Raw genomic sequence first — 17,720 nt, forward strand, 5'->3', positions numbered from 1 at the left:
ATTTTGTGTATCGTTGCACCCCTAATATATAGCTATAATATATATAAACTGGTATGTATTACAGGTATTAACACACCATTCTGCAGCTCTGTGCAGCTGGACAAATACATAGTGGATGAGATTGAGAGCTCCACTGCTGGCTCAAACAAATGAGTTCACAGAGGCCAAGAGCAGATTCATCCACCTGATGGTAAAGAGGCCAAGTAAAACCAGTGACTGAGGAAGGTTTTTTGGTTTTTGTCCCACAGGAGCTGACTGGAGGGTAAGTAGTTGGATTAGCTGCACCTGAACCTGAAGTCGCTCACATTCACACTTACTGCCTGGTTGAACTGGCGTATGTTATTGTGTTGTAGATAACTGCACATTCCTTTTTAATGACATTTTTGCAAGTGAATATATCCGTTATCCCTCCTGTTGTCTTACAAGCTTGTCTTCCAAGCAGTTTCTGGATGGATGCAAACTGCATTTCTTTGCTTTGAACTTGTGACATGTGCAATGAAAATAAAGTTCAATTCTATTCTATTCATACCTTGTCACAAAAAGAAAGGAAGAACACTACAAGGATTTTGTACGATTTTTCTGTATATATTTTTGAATCCATGGGTGGGGAATTCCAGGCCTCTAGGGCAGGTGTCCTGTAGGTTTTAGATCTCACCCTGGGTCAACACACCCGAATCAAATGATTAGTTCATTACCAGGCCTCTGGAGAACTTCGAGACATGTTGAGGAGGTAATTTCAGAATCAGAATACTTTATTAATCCCGAAGGAAATTAGCCAGTAATTCAGCTGTGTTGGATCCAGGACACGTCTAAAACCTACAGGACACAGGCCCTTGAGGCCTGCAGTTGGACACTTGTGGAATATACAACTTTGACACTTTGTGTTTGCTCTTCTCAGGTCAAAGCCCTGAGAAGAGCATGCTAAGTTTAATAATTCAACATTATAACGCATGCGATAAATTTTGTGTTTTTACAACACTGCATTATACATTCTTTTTTGGGAGAAGTTTTCTGGCATGTGGATTAGTATGGAAGTATCATTACTGGAACATTAAATTTTTTGCTGGTGTTATTTACTCTTTATATTCCTATACTTATTGTGTACACCCCTTGGTTTGTAAGCTCATCAATCTATTAACTACTACTAATAAAATGTATTACCTGGTAGTCTATTGAAATAAGTAGTAACATAACTAGAGACCACACACAAACAATGACAATGTATTTGCATCCAAGTTTATTTTGAAATTCCCTACTCCCCCTGTACAAGAAAAAATGACTTTCCACAAAGGCAGCAGTGAACTGTCAGTGATAGTACGTTTCTAGGGAAGGAAAAGAACAAAACAAAACAAAAAAAACTTATAGTCACAGTGTGTCTTAAATATTTCTACTGCTGTCATCTTTGGCTGGGTTTTCGGCAGACAGCTTTTCTGTCAAGCCAAATTCCTGGGAAGCAAAGGTTTAAGCCAATAGAGCAGAGCTGTGGGCTTTACATTTTACAGTGCCAATGCAGGAATGTTCTGGACCGTATACCTCTTCTTCATTAACACAAAAGAAAAATAAACAATTAAAACTGAAATAAAAATAACAAGCTGTTTGTGTTCACAACACAAACATATTACCGCCCGGGGAGATGGCGACAGTATGTCGAATTTCATAAAATCGTTTAGACAAAAAATAAATCTACAAAAATGGAGCTAGGTAAATATTACACAACAGTAAACATGTTTTTCTTCTTTTCCTTTTTTAAACTCTTCTTTGTTGAACTTCTACACAAAACCAAAATTCTTGGTCTTAATGGCTAGCAGGAGTTTCTGTTTGAGTATCTGTTTTGAAGAGTAGAGTGGCACGTAGAGACGGGAGATGCAGGTGTTGGCTGTGGGGAGGTGCTGGTCGTCTGGAGGCCGGATCGTGATGGAAGGCATCGGCTGGAAGCCCTCCTCGCTGGCTGGCAAAGATGGGCTGGAGGTCCAGAAGTACACCTGAGGAGTACACAAACGACTTTTTTAATCCCGTGTCTGATACACAGGAAACCAAGTACTTGTACACCGAGGCTTTTTAATTTAAGACTGGTGTCTGATCAGTACCCTGTATCAGCAGATACCCACAGCCAAGGTATGGAAAAAGAAAGAATTCCTAATTATGATGGGAGCAGACTTACCAGATCTTGTCTCTCAGTCATGCTCATCTTCTCCACTATGGACCAAAACCAGCGTTTAAACTGGAGAAGTTTGTCTGCATTTTCCCCTGTTGAATGAAGAAGTCTTGAGTCAGTATATGACAGTCAAATGTACAATAGTAAATCCTTTACTGATTAAGATGGACATAAAGCGATGTAGACAGATCAACATACCAGACTCATCGTTGAAGGAGGTGAAGCTAATAAGCATCTGGACATTGACTTCTCCACAGCCGTTGACCAGCAGCCTGAAGTCTTCAGCTGTCAAGTCCTCTAAGGCGTTCTTGGGCAGTACATCGAGCAAGCCCTTCCTCATTGCCTATGAAAGACAGCCGGTGTGAATACACATTTTGATAAATGACAAAGCATTGATCTGCATTCACACAATTTAAGGTTCGGTAAAATTGCCGTTTATACTTACATGAAGCGGCTGCTCAGCAACCACCAGCATTCTGTGCTCTGCGTACCTCCTCACATATTCGTAAACATTGAGGGGAGTTACTGGCATGTTGACCCCTCCAGACAGGAGCTCAACCTGAACAAGGCAGAATGAGATATAAGCTTCACTTAAGTCACCACCTGCACATTAGTTAATTTAACTTGAAGAGAATTTTCAGATGTGCTGCCGCGTTTTTCACCTTGCATCACATACACATTTGCCAGCGCTGTTTTTCCATCTTAACAGGACAAGTGACATCTGATACTGCTCAAGTTTGACACTTAGACAACCAAGTCCATTACCTGTCCAGCTCCTTCCTCTTTGCAGAGATCAATGGCGAAAGCCAAATCCATGGCAGCAAACACTGCTTCGGCTTCACCAGCCTGTGAATGGCGGATTAGCTGCCGCAGGCTCTCATACATAACCGGGTCAAAGAACGCAAAGTCGTGCCAGTTCACCTGCAGTAAAAGAATAGTTAGCAATTGAATTATTTAAGAACCAAGCATTATGCAGCAGGTGCATTTTTTTTTTTTTTTTTAAAAGGCATATTTCCTACTTACCTTCCTACCCAGCAGCACCTTGATGACATGTCTGTTCAGTGTGATTGGACAGAGTTCATTCTGCAGCAGACATAAGCCCAGTATTCTGCACAGAGAAATACATTGTTTCATACTCTAAGGACACAGCTGATTTCACAAAACATTTTCCTTCTTGAATTTCATTTTTATCCAACCGAACATCATGTAAATCTTTGATTTTTTTTATTATTACCTTCCAATATTACGGAAGCAGTTGAGTCTGGCCTCTGTATTTTTGCCGGGTCTAGGGGAGTAGAAGCCTCGTTTGCCAGGCTGGTAGAAGAGAGGAGCGTTGTCGTCACCGTCATCTGGGTCGTCCAGCTCCATGTCAACCACACTGCGTGTTGAACCGTGACGTTTGCGGTTCTCCTGCTGCTAAAAATGATTGAACGGAGGAGGGGGGCAGTGTTTATAACAACTTCGTATTAGGATGATCTGTGTTGTGCAAGTGTTTCTGTTAAGTGTCAAAGTCATTTTAGTGTGTCGTGGTTTAGCACACTTTGCTAAAATATGGCTAAAACATTTTTAGAAAACAAGAAACTAGTTAACAAATAATGGAAACAGGTTATATATTTTGTTCACTTGTGATTTCTCTGGAGCCTCTGGGAGACCGAGGTCCAGAATACTGTCAGCTCCATTTTCCCTGGGAAAGATAAACAGAATATAGTTAGTTTGCTAAATGGCACCGAGTATGAATATGAAAAAAATACTGTTCTTAATGGATGTATATTCATTAACAGGTACTTTTTTTGCCAGCTAAATGAGCACTTTATTGTCAGAGGCACCCGTGGTGTTGGTGATTTGTCTTACCTTCCATGTGCAATAAGTAGCTCCATGGCCTCTTCTACTCTGGCTCTCAAAGAATCCTCACTAGCTAGCAGCAGCAACAGCTGGGCAGGAGACAGCTCCAGCAACATGCCGGTGATTTTACTGGCGAAAGCCTAAAGACACAAACACAACTCCCCTCAGTATGATCAAGGAAAAATTATAAATGCAGACAAGGAAGCAAAACATTATGGATCACTCAAGTTCCCTGTCTTAATGAAAGAAAACAAACAGATATGCTGATGGTTTATTACCGGCTGCATTGCATGGACTCGTGGATAGAGCCTTTCACCCAGGGCTTGTCTGTGTGCAGGCAGAGGGTCAGGCTCATCACTGGGGTTTCCCTCTGATGACGGCCTGAAAGGCCTGGTGTCTATGGACAGCTGCCTCCTAGAGTCTCTGTTAACATACAAACAGGTTAGCAGACATTTTCTCTAAATATAAAGAAAGGTCATATAGGCTACCAAATAGAGTTTACCTGTCTCGGTCTCTCCGAGATCCTGCTCGAAGCCCACCACTTCTCCTCTCCCTCTCCCGGTCTCTGTTCCTGAGACGCTGCATTAGATCTGCACAAACAAATCGACCAGGGCAAGTTCATTTGTGTTGAAAATATTTTTTGTCAAGTATCTTATATTGTTGCTACTTTAATGATTTCTTCCATCATCACAAAAACAAAAAGCAAACATTTATTGTAATAATGAACACAAATGTCATAATATGCAGTATGCAGTAGTTTCTATGTATTGTCATACTTGAATTGTAATCGTGATGACACGTACTGCTGGCCTGCATGCCCTTGCTGACGCTCTGAACACAGTCCAGGTTGGGCAGCTTTTCATTGGAAAGGAGGGCCAGAGCGATGGCCGTGTAGAAGCTGCGGGCCACGCCACTGCCCTCTCCAGGCTCATCTTTGAAAGTCACTTTCACCCGGTGTACCGCCATGGGTGTGGTTGTACAACGCCTGCCAAAGTGTGTGTTTAGCTGACGCATAGTCTGTTGTATTAGCTGGTCTCGATCACGGTCCACTTCCAGCGCCAGGTCACGGGACTGCAGGTTCCTCAACTTCTCCATCTCTCGACGGAACTTGGATTCCTTCACCTCAAAGCCGCCAAGCTCTGTGAGGATCTGGTTCAAAACAATGAGGGAACAACAACACGGTCAGTTAAAGCTACATTAAGTTTCATATGCTATATAAATACAGGCCATTTACCATTTACCATAGCAGCAGAGGAGTGTTTTAATTTCAAAGTCTGTATGATTCATTCTGGCTACTCATGGCTCATCGCCTCACACAAGCTGATTTTACTCTAAGCAGCATTTCATTTAAGAAGCCATCAAGTACAAAAACGTACAGGGACGAACTCCATTTAAGTATTGAAGTATATGTTGAAGGCATGTTAAAAAAAAATAAAATATTTTTTACCGATCCAGGCTCAGCTCCAACATCCTCCATGAAGACACGACCAAAAAGCTCCAGTGAGAGGCGCCAGCGGCCCAGCAGCATGTCGTGTGAGATCATCATCCCCATAAAACTGCAGTGAGGTCTGGACAGAGGACACAATAAACACTATTTTAAACTTTTCCTCATCTTCATAAACTCTTTATCTATAATTACATTTTCTGTGTTTGAGAGCAACAGACAGTTTTCACAGCAACCATTCTGACTGGGAAACAGGAAGAGGTTACATGTGCTAATAATGAAGGTTCTAATTAATGCGAGTACAGAGGCTTAATTAATGGGATGACAAACATCTATAGGTGATACCATTTCATATCAAGCTGCTGAGATCAAGGTCAGTCCTCTCTGCAAAAATCAGCCCCACTAAATGCAATGACTGGTTACCTGAACGATGGGAGAGGAGGGCCATCACTCTCAGTGAGGCCAATCTCAGCAAGCAGGCTGCTCTTTAGCTGGGCAGCAAGGTCGTGGGGTGATGGGCCAGGTTTGGAAGCCTCCAGCTCCTGCTCTGCCAGCGACTGGTTCTCGGTGCTCCGCTGGCCTGTCTCCATGCTCATCACATTCTTCAGGTTAGCTGAGTAAGACATCTTAGTGGGCAGGATCTGTTTGAGCAGGAGTCAGAAGTGTCGTTTAGTAATGTGAACAAGTGAACTTCTAAAGATGATAGCAGTGTGGCCACAACAGAATGGAAATGGGACACCGAATACAAACTGTGCTCCAATATCCACACTCGTATGAACACAAGAACACGACCCAACCTACCTGTCCTTTCATAAATCAAATAGCACGAAGAGATAATGAATCCTTAATAGTCAAGTTATTTTAACTGGGAAAATGCTGCAGTACTTTATTATTTCAGGGAGATTTGTTATGCATGGATATTAGAACACAACTACCAGCGTGATAGCACGGTGTAGAGGAGTGGTATACCTGAGAGGGGGAGGGTAGAGAGGAGCCCATGTTTACCTCCAGGCAGTTCCTGTCCATGGTTGCCTCAGCCAGGCCTTTGGTTGCCATGTAAGAGGAAGAGTACAGGCCCTGAGAGGGACGACCAAACAGATCTTCCTTTCTGGCATTGGGCTGTTGAAGAAGAAGCAAAATGTATTTAAAATCACAAAGGCTGACTTGCCATTCTATAATGTAAAGACAGCTAAATGTAACAGTTCAAGTGTTTTACATTCTCTAAATAGTGCTGTGATTTTCTTTGCTGCCAAATATCTCTGGCATGTAGTGATACTTGAAGGAGTTCGCACAGAAAACAAGATGAATAAAAATGCAATGCCACAAAGCTGAGATGACTCATAAAAAATACTTAGTATGACACGTAAGGAGGTTGAACATCAGCAGCAAATCTAACCTGCAGGAGGTGGGGCTGGTCTGCCAGAGGGATGGCCTCAGCCAGAGGAACATCGAAGGGATTTGGTGGGATGCACCCCAGGAAAGTCATCGAGTCAGAGCGACGGAAGAAGGGGTGGTTCTGACCCGTCTCAGCTGGAACTGGGTCCTCATCCTTGTCCTGCAGTGTTGAACCTGAAGTGAAAACGAAACACAGCAGATCTTAAAACAACTATGTAGTTCTTTGATATTTATTATGGACTGACTATAGTTTAGTTGTCATTTAGTCGTTTTATTTTTTTGCCTTACTCTGATTGGTGTCCTCATCATTCTCATGCTCAGAATCTTCATTGTCCAACCCAAGCTCCAAAATCTCTCGATTCCTACAAGTGAAAGTTACGGAGGATAAACATCGTGTTAAGACTCACATTTATTCTGAAGGCCCATAAAACAAATGTAATTACCCCCCTGTTGTTTGAATGAACTGTATTTTTTGCTCCTAACAACAGTTTATTTAGATAAGCTTTCACATAGGATGTGGCACGCACGCGCTGTGCTCTAAAAAACTTTGATTTCTATTGCTTGCGTGCAATGGTTTCTTGCTGCGCTGAGCAATCGTGCGACCAGTAGAAACAAAGCCTACAGCTGCACTAAGTTCAACCAAACGATGAGCGAAAACATTCCATGCGTGTCCAAGTTCGGTGAACTTTTTGACACAAGCTTACATGCATATACAGGGACCTCCAGAGCCCTTAAGCCATTCAACGGTTCTGTGGACCTCAGGAGAAACGCAATGTTGTGGAAACAACACAATCTTCACTAATCGGGATAATTAAAAGCTTTCTTTATGAATGTGCAATACATTTTTTTTAATTAAACATTTTAACATTATACAACACAAACTCTCAGAGGGGATGTCAGAGACGTGCATGTTTTTAAATGACAGGGAGCAGGTGCATCTAATACACGTAGAGTGGCTGCAAAAAAATTACGTATAAGCAGAGCGGAGCAGCCAGTGCAACACAAAATTTGTGTCCTTCGCTCTACCTAGTGGTCAGTGCAGCACATGCTGTGTCCATAACCTAGCTAATTAGCATCACTTAGGTTTATTTCAGCTGATTTTGCTACAAGTTACTGAAAGTCACACTGAAGCTAGTCTCTTTTAGTGTGGATCCTGTGAACTGTTTAATTAAATATTAAAACATTTACTGTCTTATGATTTAATAAACAAAGTATGCAGCCTCTGTGTAAATCCTGAATTGGCATTTTCTACTATTTTTCATCATTTACCTCTTTCTATCCATCTGTGGCGTGTCCAGGGTGGTCTGCTGATTCATGGCTTTAATCCAGTAGATGAGAGCCTGGAAAACGTAAGCCACATGCTTCAGCGAGCACACGTCCAGCACCGGAAGCACATCAGAGTGCTCATCATTGTGGGAGCGCATCAGTGACAGGGCGTAGTTCAGGAAGTCACCACGTGCAGACATCATTCCTTGACGAGCCGTTAGCAGTGTGGCTGCCCTCCTAAAACAAATACTAAATTAAGTGTGGGAAGCAATCATTTGTTTGCATCATGTAAGAGTAAGAGTTCAATTAATTCATTGACCACATTAAGTGAAAAAGCTTACCTGCGTCCTTCCAGAGTGCGGAGGCTGGCCTCCTCTCGAGCAGTCATGCGCTCCCTACGAGCTGAGTGCTGGGAGGCATGGAGCGGGTGACTGGGGTGACCGGGATCTCCAGCAGATGACAGGGCTGAGCCGTATCGCAGCTGAGCCTCAGTGGAATCCATGATGGACACCATCCAGTTCCAGGTGGGAATTAACTTTTCTTCTACATAGTTCTGGTTCACACAACAAACATTTCACTCTTTGCTCACATAATCAGCTTGATTCCAAATTTTGTTTTGCATTCCTTTTAAAAAGCACTAAATAGTATTTGTGGTAGGGTTGAATATTCTATAGTTATGCGTTATGTAAACTATTGCTCTTAGCATTGCACTGTTAATAGTGGAGACTAATCAACATGAACTCCTTCTGCTGAAAACACATAATGCAGATCTTAAAAGACTCCAAGCCATTATACCTGCAGGTTGACAGCATCCTGGTAGGTGAGCTTGACAGCAGCAGGATACTGGGAGTAGACAAGATGGTTATATTTGGGAATCAGACTCATGAGGTCTGAGATCTGCCTGATGACAATGCTGTAGGCGCGGGCGAGACTGCTGGCAGACGTCAGGTAGCTGCTGGAGTTGCTGGCCTCCAAAGCTGCCGCCGCTGCAGCGGCACTAGAGCTGATTGCACTTGAGCGCCGCAGGTTAGTGGGGTCAATATATATCAGGCCCGTGGAGCTTGCTGTGGAGGGGGGAGGGGAAATGTTAGTTCTGAGACAGTTTAAATTTTAAATTAAAACTGCAGAAGCAGGTGGACATTTGCTGACCGGCTGGTGTTGAGGTGCTGGAGGGAGCGCTTCCCGGTGCCCTTTGGCTGGGGGTGTTTCTCACAGCCCACTGCATGGAGCGAGGAGCCTGAGCTGCACTGTTAGCATGTGACGCATTAGTTGTCCTTTCCAGAGGCTCATCCAGCAGAAACGTCTCCTGGTCAACATCGTCACTTTGGCTGCTGCTGCTGTCTGAGTCACTGGAGTCATTGGACTGAGAGTCATCCTCTGAAAAGAAGGCAGGGACACTGCTGGCACCTTTAAAGTAGGGATGAAGAAAAAAAATAAAGAAGACCAGTTTAATGTTCTCGTATTCAATTTGACCTACCAGTCTTTCGCTTTCACATCAGACTTATCCAAGCAGGAGTGCGGGTTAGTGAATCACACCACTACAAGGCAAAACACCACCAATACGAAACTGGACACACTGAAACACCGAGTGAGAACAAAACTGGACACTCTGGTGTTCAGCTTGTGCTAAATCATACATGGTTTCATTTTCTAAATATTTTCAAGTAAAAAAAAAAAAAACTATTCAAAGAGAAAGAACATCAATCTCTAACTTGACAGAATAATCTACAAGAACGTTTAACATCATCGTTAGTAGCAAATACACTCTTTAGATGACCAAGCAGGAAAAAACCCACACCACTTGGAAAAGCTACAAGTTGATTAGTGTGTTATTTGGATAAAAGACCAACAAAGCTACACTTGTGATGAGGCATTAGTTAAAAACGGCAGACAACAACAGAGAAATGTGAGAAGGGGACGGACTGAAGGAACTCTCAGCAGGAAACTGTGTATGCACTTTGCAAATTCACTCTTGCCCTGATATCTGTATATGCATTAAAGTAAAGAGGAGCTCATACCAAAAATAGGAAATGCCAAGGACACCCTACTGCCTGCAAATGAAATACATTTGGTATTCAGCCAGGGACCACTTTTCCTTCTCTGCTGTATCATTATCTCTCCAAATATAAAATCCCCACAATCCACAACGCTGACTGTCGAGCATTGTGACTCTGACTGATTTACAAACAAAATTTATTTTTGCAAGCGATTAGACCAAATTAGACCGATTCAACACAAAAATGGTTACGATTTCAGTCAAAGGGAGTGACAGTTTAAAAAAAAAAGAAAGAAAGAAAGAAAAAAGGGCGGGGGTCATAAAACATTGAGATTTTCAGGGGTTTTTTTTTAACGCAATTAAGGTATTAGGTAAAAGGTGATGGTTTACATAAAAGCAGTTGACTAACCTGCTTCAGAACCAGCAGTAGCTGCTGTAACAACGCTCCTGCGACCGCTGGCGTTGTCCTGATTGCTGTGGTTGCTTTCGCTGTCGCTCTCCGTTTCAGCTGCTGCCAACAGGTCCAACTCCATGTCACTTCCTAGAAAACAGACATGACCCCATCCTAAACTCATCTGACTTTGATTCATAAAGATGAACAACTCCAACTATATCTTACCATCCTCATCGTGCTCATCGTGCTGGCCTTCTGCTTCAGCATTTTCCTCTCCCTGCTCTTCCTGGTCGTCGTGATGGTCTTCCTCCCCAGCTACACCCTCTACAACTTCAACCTGTTAGACACACAACAGATTGTCAAATAAAAAAAACTTTGTGGCAAGACATACCTGAAATTCTACAGTAACAGGAGGACAGAAAAAAATACAAATATGAATAGAGTAAGCTTGTGGGCTTTAGCCTCAGAAACAGTAACCAACATGCAGTGCACACATGCACATCCAGAATTCATTATGGCTCTAATGATTTAATAATGAGGCTCCCCACCTCTTCCACATCTGCTGATACAATGTCATCCTGCTCCTCATCTCTTCCTCTGACAGGCTGAGACTGGCTGCTGCGCCGGGGCTGAGGGTTCCTGATGATATAAGAGGCAGCTGTCTGGCTGGAGCTGGAAATGTTAAACACAAGCTCATTAAATGAAATAAATAAGGAAAAAAAAAAAAGGAGAGTGGATTCTAATTATCCATAATTTAAGTACATTTTACAAACTACTTTATCACTCCACTTGCAATGAGACAAAGTCAAGAAAACCAATAACCTGCTGGACTGGTCAGGTGAGGGTCGTGGTGGCAGCGGTTCAACAGAGAAAAGCTCCTCGCTGCCCTGAACAGCATCAATGCTGGTGCTGGCCAAAGTGAAAGGAGCGGTCGGTCTTGCAATACCCATTCGCACTGGGACAATTAGTGACTCTGCTACATTACACAGCTCCTCCACAGCATAGGGCAGCAGAGCCTGGAAAACACGCCGACATTTCCCAATGGGCTGAGGGATGAAATTGCTGTATGAGGAAAAATGGAGAAGAATTGAGAAATGGTTGTATTACATAACAAAATCTTGTCTAACTGGTATCAAGTATGTCAGCAAATTATAAACAAGCTTTAGCCTTGGGCCGTTCTTTTCATTTGTTCTGGTATAACCTTAAGTGGGATTTATGCTTCTGTGTTAAGTCTTTGCTGTAGTTAAGTCTCACGTGGAAACCATTTAGAAACCCTACACCATAATTTGTGCTGAAACCTGATGTGCACCTCTCTAGAAATGTAACTAGATGTTGCATCGACGCAGCCCGCAACATCTGTGATTGGCGTGTTTGGTACCGTTGGACTGGAAATGGAAGAGAATGAATCATCTCAAAGGGAGAAAGTCCACTTACAAGAGATGTGTTGGCCATGACAATGCAGAGCAATTGGCACAACTATAAATGCTGGCAATATCACTGGCTACTTGTATAGGCCATTGGTGGCTCTACATAAATTTAACACAGACATTCACATTAGTCTAAAACTGAGCTGTTCTCAAAAACCTTAAAGTCGATTAGCCAGTTCTTGACCACTAGGTCAATGATGACACTAAAACTGTCATAAAAGAAAGCAGGGACTTTTAAATGCAACTTCATCCCCGGCTTTTTACAGTAGATTACTTCAATGTTAAATCCACGACAGAAAACCCTTCTGAAACCCTAAAGCGTAACCCAAAGTGCTGCTACCTGCAAAATCAAACCGTACAGGTATAAATGCTGGTAACAGCTGCTTGATGGTCATGGATTCAAAGCAGAATTGTAAATTAAACAGATTAATGTAGACAAGAGAATTCTTTAAAAAGAAAAAAAAAGAAAAGTGTTCGGCAAATTGTGTTCTTACTTTTTCTTTTTTGATGACGCCATCTCCACACTGAGGATGACAAAAACTCGGGCCACAGAGCGCAAGAACCTTCTGGTGACGTTGATAGCCTCCTCTCTCCGACCGGGTGTGTACTTGTTCTGCAGCTCCTTTACCAGAGTACCCAGTAACGTATCTATGAACTAATACAACAGGGAGATAAAACACCCGATGAGGATTGTCGTGCATGAATACAAGTCAGTAAGTTACAGAGTGACCAATCCCAATAAAATATGTTACCAGGGTTACTTATTTACACTGAATGTGAATTTTACACTGTGTGCACTGGAAACGGAAGACTAACTGCACTTACAGTGATGTCAGGAGCACACTTGACAATGAGGCAGTGAGTAAAACAGTCAAGGCGAATGGTGCCACTCTGCTGATTCAAGTAGACCTGCTCTTCAGGTAGGAGGTGAGCAATTCTGCTGCTGGCACTAAGTCTGGGAAACAAGAAATACAGGATTGAGATACAAGCTACACAAATTACTACATCACAGCTATAGTTGATTGAATATTTGATTTGGATTATAACACACCATTTAAAATCGGGTCTGAATAGTGCAATTAGTGGATCAGACTTGTTCAGGAAAAAAAATGCATTCTCAAACTCCAATGCTTCTGATACTTACGGGTCTTTATTCTCCTGAGAACCAAACATGATCATTGACTTTAGGGCATTCCAATCCTGCAGGACTCTCTCCAGAGCCAGCTGAGCAAAGCGGGGAGGTTCTAGATCGTGGTCTGGCATGTCAGAGTCTGAAACAAGAACACGACAGCTTTCTCTCAGGATCTGTGTTCTGCTTTCAAATGAACTCTTGTAAAATCTCTAATTAGCATGGACCTAAAGTTAAAAAGGTGGGTAAATGAGACAAAGGTCTTGAACCAACCTTCTGCATTAGCAGCCTTGCGGTTCCTATCTTCTCTGATGCGCGGTGGTCTGTACTGACAGTGCTCAACACTCTGCCTGGCAACAGTCTGCACCAGGAACAGTAATATATGCTCTCCCCTGCAGATAGAAACAAGTCAGACAGACCTACCACCTCTGCTCACTTATGTAACACAATGGAGCTTTAGCAGAGTGGCAAGTTAAATTCTAAATTCATTTGCCAACTATAAAGAACAAGAAGCACTTCTATATGAAGCAGACAAATTAAAGCCTGGGGCAGAGTTCACAGGCTCACCTGCTGTTTGGTGTTGTAACCAGGTTTGTGGTGGTGAGTAGCCTGTACAACAGATCCAGGCGAGCTGCCTTCTGACCAGCTATGAGCGTTTTACACTTGCATTTCTCCCAACAGTCACAGTACGCTGTAGGTGAAGTCCTTTTCAACCTGGGAAAGAGGATATACAAAGTCTAGTGACTTAGTTTCAAGAGCTGGTAACAATGGTAAGAGAGACGAGCATTAGCAAGGAGTGAAAAAGCCCACACTGAAAACTAGGACTTACTTGCAGTCATGTCCTTTGTGACACACCCTTGCACATTCAGTGCAACAGCAGAGGGACTCCAGCAAGCCACATGTTCGACACTCAAAGATATCCTAAATACAACGCAAGTGTCATGAAAAATGTCAACATCTATAGAAATATATTCGCAAAAGAGTTTGGCCATTCTAAAAGTAGACCGCTTACTTTCCAGACACACAACACTTCTTCTAGCGAGTACATTTTAGTGTAATGGGATTGTCACAGGCTGACCTGGTTAATGTGCTCAGCTCCAGTCCATGTAAAACTGCAGGTGTCGTTGCAGCAGAGAACATACAGGGGAGAATCATCTGGGTTTGTACCCGAGGGGCAAATCATTTCCATGAACACCGAATCAGCATCCTCCTTCTCTGTGATACCCAGGTCACCAACTGTGTTCAAGACATTTGGGGAACAACAAAAAACCATGGAAACACGGGAATGCCACTTATAACACTTCAGTTAGCTGCTGGAAGCAGGGCACCAAAATAGGTCAGGATTCACATAACTCATGGATAACCTCCAATGTTCCAGCTATTTCCTAACCACTTACAATGATATCAGATGTACTAAAAACTCTGCTGCTTTCCCAGAAACTGTTCAGAGATGGCAGCTGGTTGGTAACACAATATTAGTGCAAATGTCTCCATGCCTGCTCCGTTTGATTAGTGTGAAGATGTTAATGCAATACATGTTCTTGAATTTAGACACTTTAACACAAAGGTTTCCAGCGAACCAGTTCTCAGCCAGCTTGTTAACTCACCCTTGGCCATTTTCTGTGCAGCCTCAAGCACGGTGATAGCTGCTGGGTAAGCTCTCCCACTGACAGCTAGCATGAACGGGGTCATTCCTCGGGCATCCCTGTCAAACAAAGGCAACAATATGCATGAGCACTTCCAGGAGAGCACCTGAGCAAACGATAGCAGGGGAGAAATAAGCAGATTTTCAGTCAATTTTAATGCAGTAATAAAGACTCTTACTTTGCAGAGAGCAGCTCCCGTAAGTGTGGCCTCAGAACAACGCTGTCACACATCAGCTTAAGGATAAGGTGGGCATTGGCCTTCCTGTCTTTAGACTCAACCACAGAAGGCTCAGTGGACGGCCCTGCTCATATGGAAAACACATACAGTTAGTCAGTAGGCGTTACAAGATTTAAGCATAGAGCTGGCAATTCATTTATATGATTTATTTATATTTATAGTTCTCATTGATACAATCGTTCTTCTGGTTTGAATTAGGCGGATGCTACTGTTGTGCCGTCCTTTTTTGTTAGGCGGTCACAATGTGACTTTATCCCCGTTCCTCCAAACACCCTGACACAGCATGTTATAGGTTTCTACGTTTCTAAGTTACCAAAGTGTTGGCTCCACTGCTACACAAGAATTTCCGGCAAAGACTTGGTTTTCCAAGTGTCAAAAGGTTTTCTTTTTAAATTTACCAAACTGCTTTAGTGGAAAAGAGGCACGTGATAAAGAAGGTATGCACCTGGTATTGTGGAGGTGCTCGGTCCCTGGCTGCTACCAGTGGAAGCAGTGGTGAGTGAACCCACAGCTGGTGCTAAAATGAAGTCGATGTCTCCATCTTTTCATGAAAAACAAACACAGTTTGTATTTTTAATAAAATCAGGATTATGAAAATCAAAAGACGGTTGTTATTGTAATTCTATAAAAGGAAGGGAGGGCACTTAAATTTTAAGGCTCCACTTTCCAGTAAGGTGGTGCAAAACTACCTCACTGATTAACAACTATGGTAAAAACAAAAAAAAAGACATTGCACTGGTCTGGGTGGATTTCTACAAGTACAAGTGAAAAGACAATCAAGAACTCCATAGTTGCTAAAATAATAAAAAACGCCCACACAATGAGTCAGAAATCTATTTATTTGGAAATCTCAAAAATGATGACTGTAAATTAAACAGCAAAATAACTTCTGCAATATTCTACAAATGGCTACCACTGTGTGTTTTACATTACATTGAAAAAAAATATCAAATTCGATGTGTTGCTGGAGAATGGTTGTGTCAGAAATAAAGATGCATTTAATTTATTTTTCTTTGTTCACTTTAAACACCACATAAAAATAATCTAACTCTACCATTTTTTTCAGATGCACTCACCAGGGTCCATGGGTGGAGGGTCAGGAACCCAACTTGGTGGAGCAATGGGTGGGGACACAGGATCCTGATGGTCACTGGATGACGGGCCAGATTCATGTCGACCAAGACCTGCTGCTCTTAAAGACCTCCGCATCATCTCCCTAAGACGAAGGCTAGTGACAATCCCCCCAAAGACAAACGAGTCAATAACTTAGATCCTGTTTCGGTGGTACTGCCAAAATGGACAGCCAAAACATTTCTTTGCTGTAGGGCATTTTTTGTTATACATTCTGTGGAGCTCATTTACCCTCTGCTGCTGGAGGAGCCGGTCCTATTTCCAGAGCTATTGCTTGAGACCACAGAGATGGCATTGGCAATCGCCTCCACAGCAGACAGACGCTCTGCAAATGTGTTCCTCTCTGACCTTTCAGCTTCTGAAATGAAATAACATGGTCACTGAGCGTGGAAAGGAATTAGCTGAAATACATATATTTACATATACATATATAATACATATAACATATAATATCTATATGTTGATGGATTAAAATACTTGCTTCATTAAAAAAAAAAAAAAAAATACTGTTCCTTACTCTGTGTATTTGTATATAGAAACTGCATGATTGAGGATCGTTCATGAACGTACAGCGTGTTTTTTAATGCATGGAAACTGCCTGCAGTTGCATGTTGGATTACATGTTACATATTGTTTTAAGAGTCACCACAGGGGTTAAAGTCTTTACATCTGGCAAGTTTTTAATTTCCTATCAGCCTCACTTTTCCCATTCTACTACATTAACTGAGGTTGAAAGATGGTCACAGCAGATGGCAGAGGAATCTTTCTGGACATTTGCAGGCTACTTCCAAAGAACATAAAAGGCGTAAATCACTGCAAATGGCAGGTGTGGCCATTCATTCTTTTGAGGTAAAGTATTGCCATGACTTTTCGGGCATTTCCAACTCCATTTCTATTTTTACTACTTCAAGTCCCTATTATTGATATTAATGTGAGCGTTCGAGTGAAAAGTCACCTTGCTATTGTATTTCTAACAGTTCCAAATTGGCAGGGGAGAATCTGATCGATCCTAAAAGACTTTTTTGTCCACACAGTCCACAACCACACACACACCCGCTTACCTTCCTCTTCTTTGGTCTCCTTGTTACTAACGGGGAAGCAGACTGAGACGGCAGCATGGAGGATGTTGCGGTTTCCATCACATCGATGACCCAAAAGTGCTCCGAGGGCTTGGCTGCCCTGATCTAACAGGAAGGCCTGCTCAAGGTTGACCAGGTACTGCCGACACGCCTCATAGTCGCAGCGCAGCACATGCTGCATTAGCGTCTGCTTCTGAAAGTGAAATAACTTGTGTGAGTACTCGTTATAATCTACATAGCATTCTGGTCTTCTATAAAGGAGGAGAGCAGGGGCACAGAGCAACACTGATCACATTGACTTGTTCTACTTGGTCAAGTACATGTTAATGTTATTAGCACCTGAGCACTAAAGTTTATTCAGGCTTTTTGAGGGGTTTAACATACTCAAAAACTCCTGACATTTTGCACACAAAATGAAAATCGGAGTATTTTAAAACAAAATTTGGTAAACACGTGTAAAATGCCAAAATGGAGAAAGAAAAAAAAAAAAAGTAAATGGGACCCCAACAGGAAGTCCACCATTTTGAGTTTAAAATGGCAATTTTGCAATTTCCAGGCGATGTAATTATGCAAACTCC

General features: G+C 42.4%; 1 protein-coding gene across 9 annotated transcripts in view; it reads right to left on the bottom strand.

The window, feature by feature from the left end:
- Positions 1 to 1,220: 1,220 nt before the first annotated feature.
- Positions 1,221 to 17,720, bottom strand: part of ubr5 (ubiquitin protein ligase E3 component n-recognin 5) — a 30,626-nt gene continuing 14,126 nt past the window's right edge. The window contains exons 21-59 of one of the 9 annotated variants that reach the window (XM_080308229.1): positions 17,125 to 17,335; positions 16,295 to 16,421; positions 16,009 to 16,160; positions 15,378 to 15,473; positions 14,873 to 14,996; positions 14,656 to 14,753; positions 14,127 to 14,284; positions 13,878 to 13,969; positions 13,616 to 13,762; positions 13,322 to 13,440; positions 13,064 to 13,190; positions 12,745 to 12,874; positions 12,414 to 12,574; positions 11,315 to 11,554; positions 11,041 to 11,164; positions 10,718 to 10,829; positions 10,508 to 10,639; positions 10,121 to 10,153; positions 9,252 to 9,509; positions 8,898 to 9,166; positions 8,444 to 8,655; positions 8,106 to 8,339; positions 7,125 to 7,198; positions 6,838 to 7,010; positions 6,447 to 6,560; positions 5,865 to 6,082; positions 5,445 to 5,565; positions 4,774 to 5,146; positions 4,500 to 4,587; positions 4,276 to 4,420; positions 4,007 to 4,137; positions 3,779 to 3,839; positions 3,390 to 3,571; positions 3,179 to 3,263; positions 2,921 to 3,076; positions 2,601 to 2,714; positions 2,354 to 2,498; positions 2,162 to 2,247; positions 1,221 to 1,982 (exon numbers count right to left, since the gene is read on the bottom strand). In XM_080308229.1, coding sequence (XP_080164355.1) covers positions 1,770 to 1,982; positions 2,162 to 2,247; positions 2,354 to 2,498; positions 2,601 to 2,714; positions 2,921 to 3,076; positions 3,179 to 3,263; positions 3,390 to 3,571; positions 3,779 to 3,839; positions 4,007 to 4,137; positions 4,276 to 4,420; positions 4,500 to 4,587; positions 4,774 to 5,146; positions 5,445 to 5,565; positions 5,865 to 6,082; positions 6,447 to 6,560; positions 6,838 to 7,010; positions 7,125 to 7,198; positions 8,106 to 8,339; positions 8,444 to 8,655; positions 8,898 to 9,166; positions 9,252 to 9,509; positions 10,121 to 10,153; positions 10,508 to 10,639; positions 10,718 to 10,829; positions 11,041 to 11,164; positions 11,315 to 11,554; positions 12,414 to 12,574; positions 12,745 to 12,874; positions 13,064 to 13,190; positions 13,322 to 13,440; positions 13,616 to 13,762; positions 13,878 to 13,969; positions 14,127 to 14,284; positions 14,656 to 14,753; positions 14,873 to 14,996; positions 15,378 to 15,473; positions 16,009 to 16,160; positions 16,295 to 16,421; positions 17,125 to 17,335 — 5,835 coding nt within the window. In that variant the 3' untranslated portion in view covers positions 1,221 to 1,769. Of the gene's footprint in view, positions 1,983 to 2,161; positions 2,248 to 2,353; positions 2,499 to 2,600; positions 2,715 to 2,920; positions 3,077 to 3,178; positions 3,264 to 3,389; positions 3,572 to 3,778; positions 3,840 to 4,006; positions 4,138 to 4,275; positions 4,421 to 4,499; positions 4,588 to 4,773; positions 5,147 to 5,444; positions 5,566 to 5,864; positions 6,083 to 6,410; positions 6,561 to 6,837; positions 7,011 to 7,124; positions 7,199 to 8,105; positions 8,352 to 8,443; positions 8,656 to 8,897; positions 9,167 to 9,251; positions 9,510 to 10,120; positions 10,154 to 10,507; positions 10,640 to 10,717; positions 10,830 to 11,040; positions 11,165 to 11,314; positions 11,555 to 12,413; positions 12,575 to 12,744; positions 12,875 to 13,063; positions 13,191 to 13,321; positions 13,441 to 13,615; positions 13,763 to 13,877; positions 13,970 to 14,126; positions 14,285 to 14,655; positions 14,754 to 14,872; positions 14,997 to 15,377; positions 15,474 to 16,008; positions 16,161 to 16,294; positions 16,422 to 17,124; positions 17,336 to 17,720 lie in introns of all 9 variants that reach the window. The other 8 variants (XM_026184619.2, XM_026184617.2, XM_026184614.2 and 5 more) reach the window with 8 other exon arrangements.

The sequence above is a fragment of the Astatotilapia calliptera genome, chromosome 11 (genome assembly GCF_964374335.1).
Source record: "Astatotilapia calliptera chromosome 11, fAstCal68.1, whole genome shotgun sequence".
Taxonomy (NCBI): domain Eukaryota; kingdom Metazoa; phylum Chordata; class Actinopteri; order Cichliformes; family Cichlidae; genus Astatotilapia; species Astatotilapia calliptera.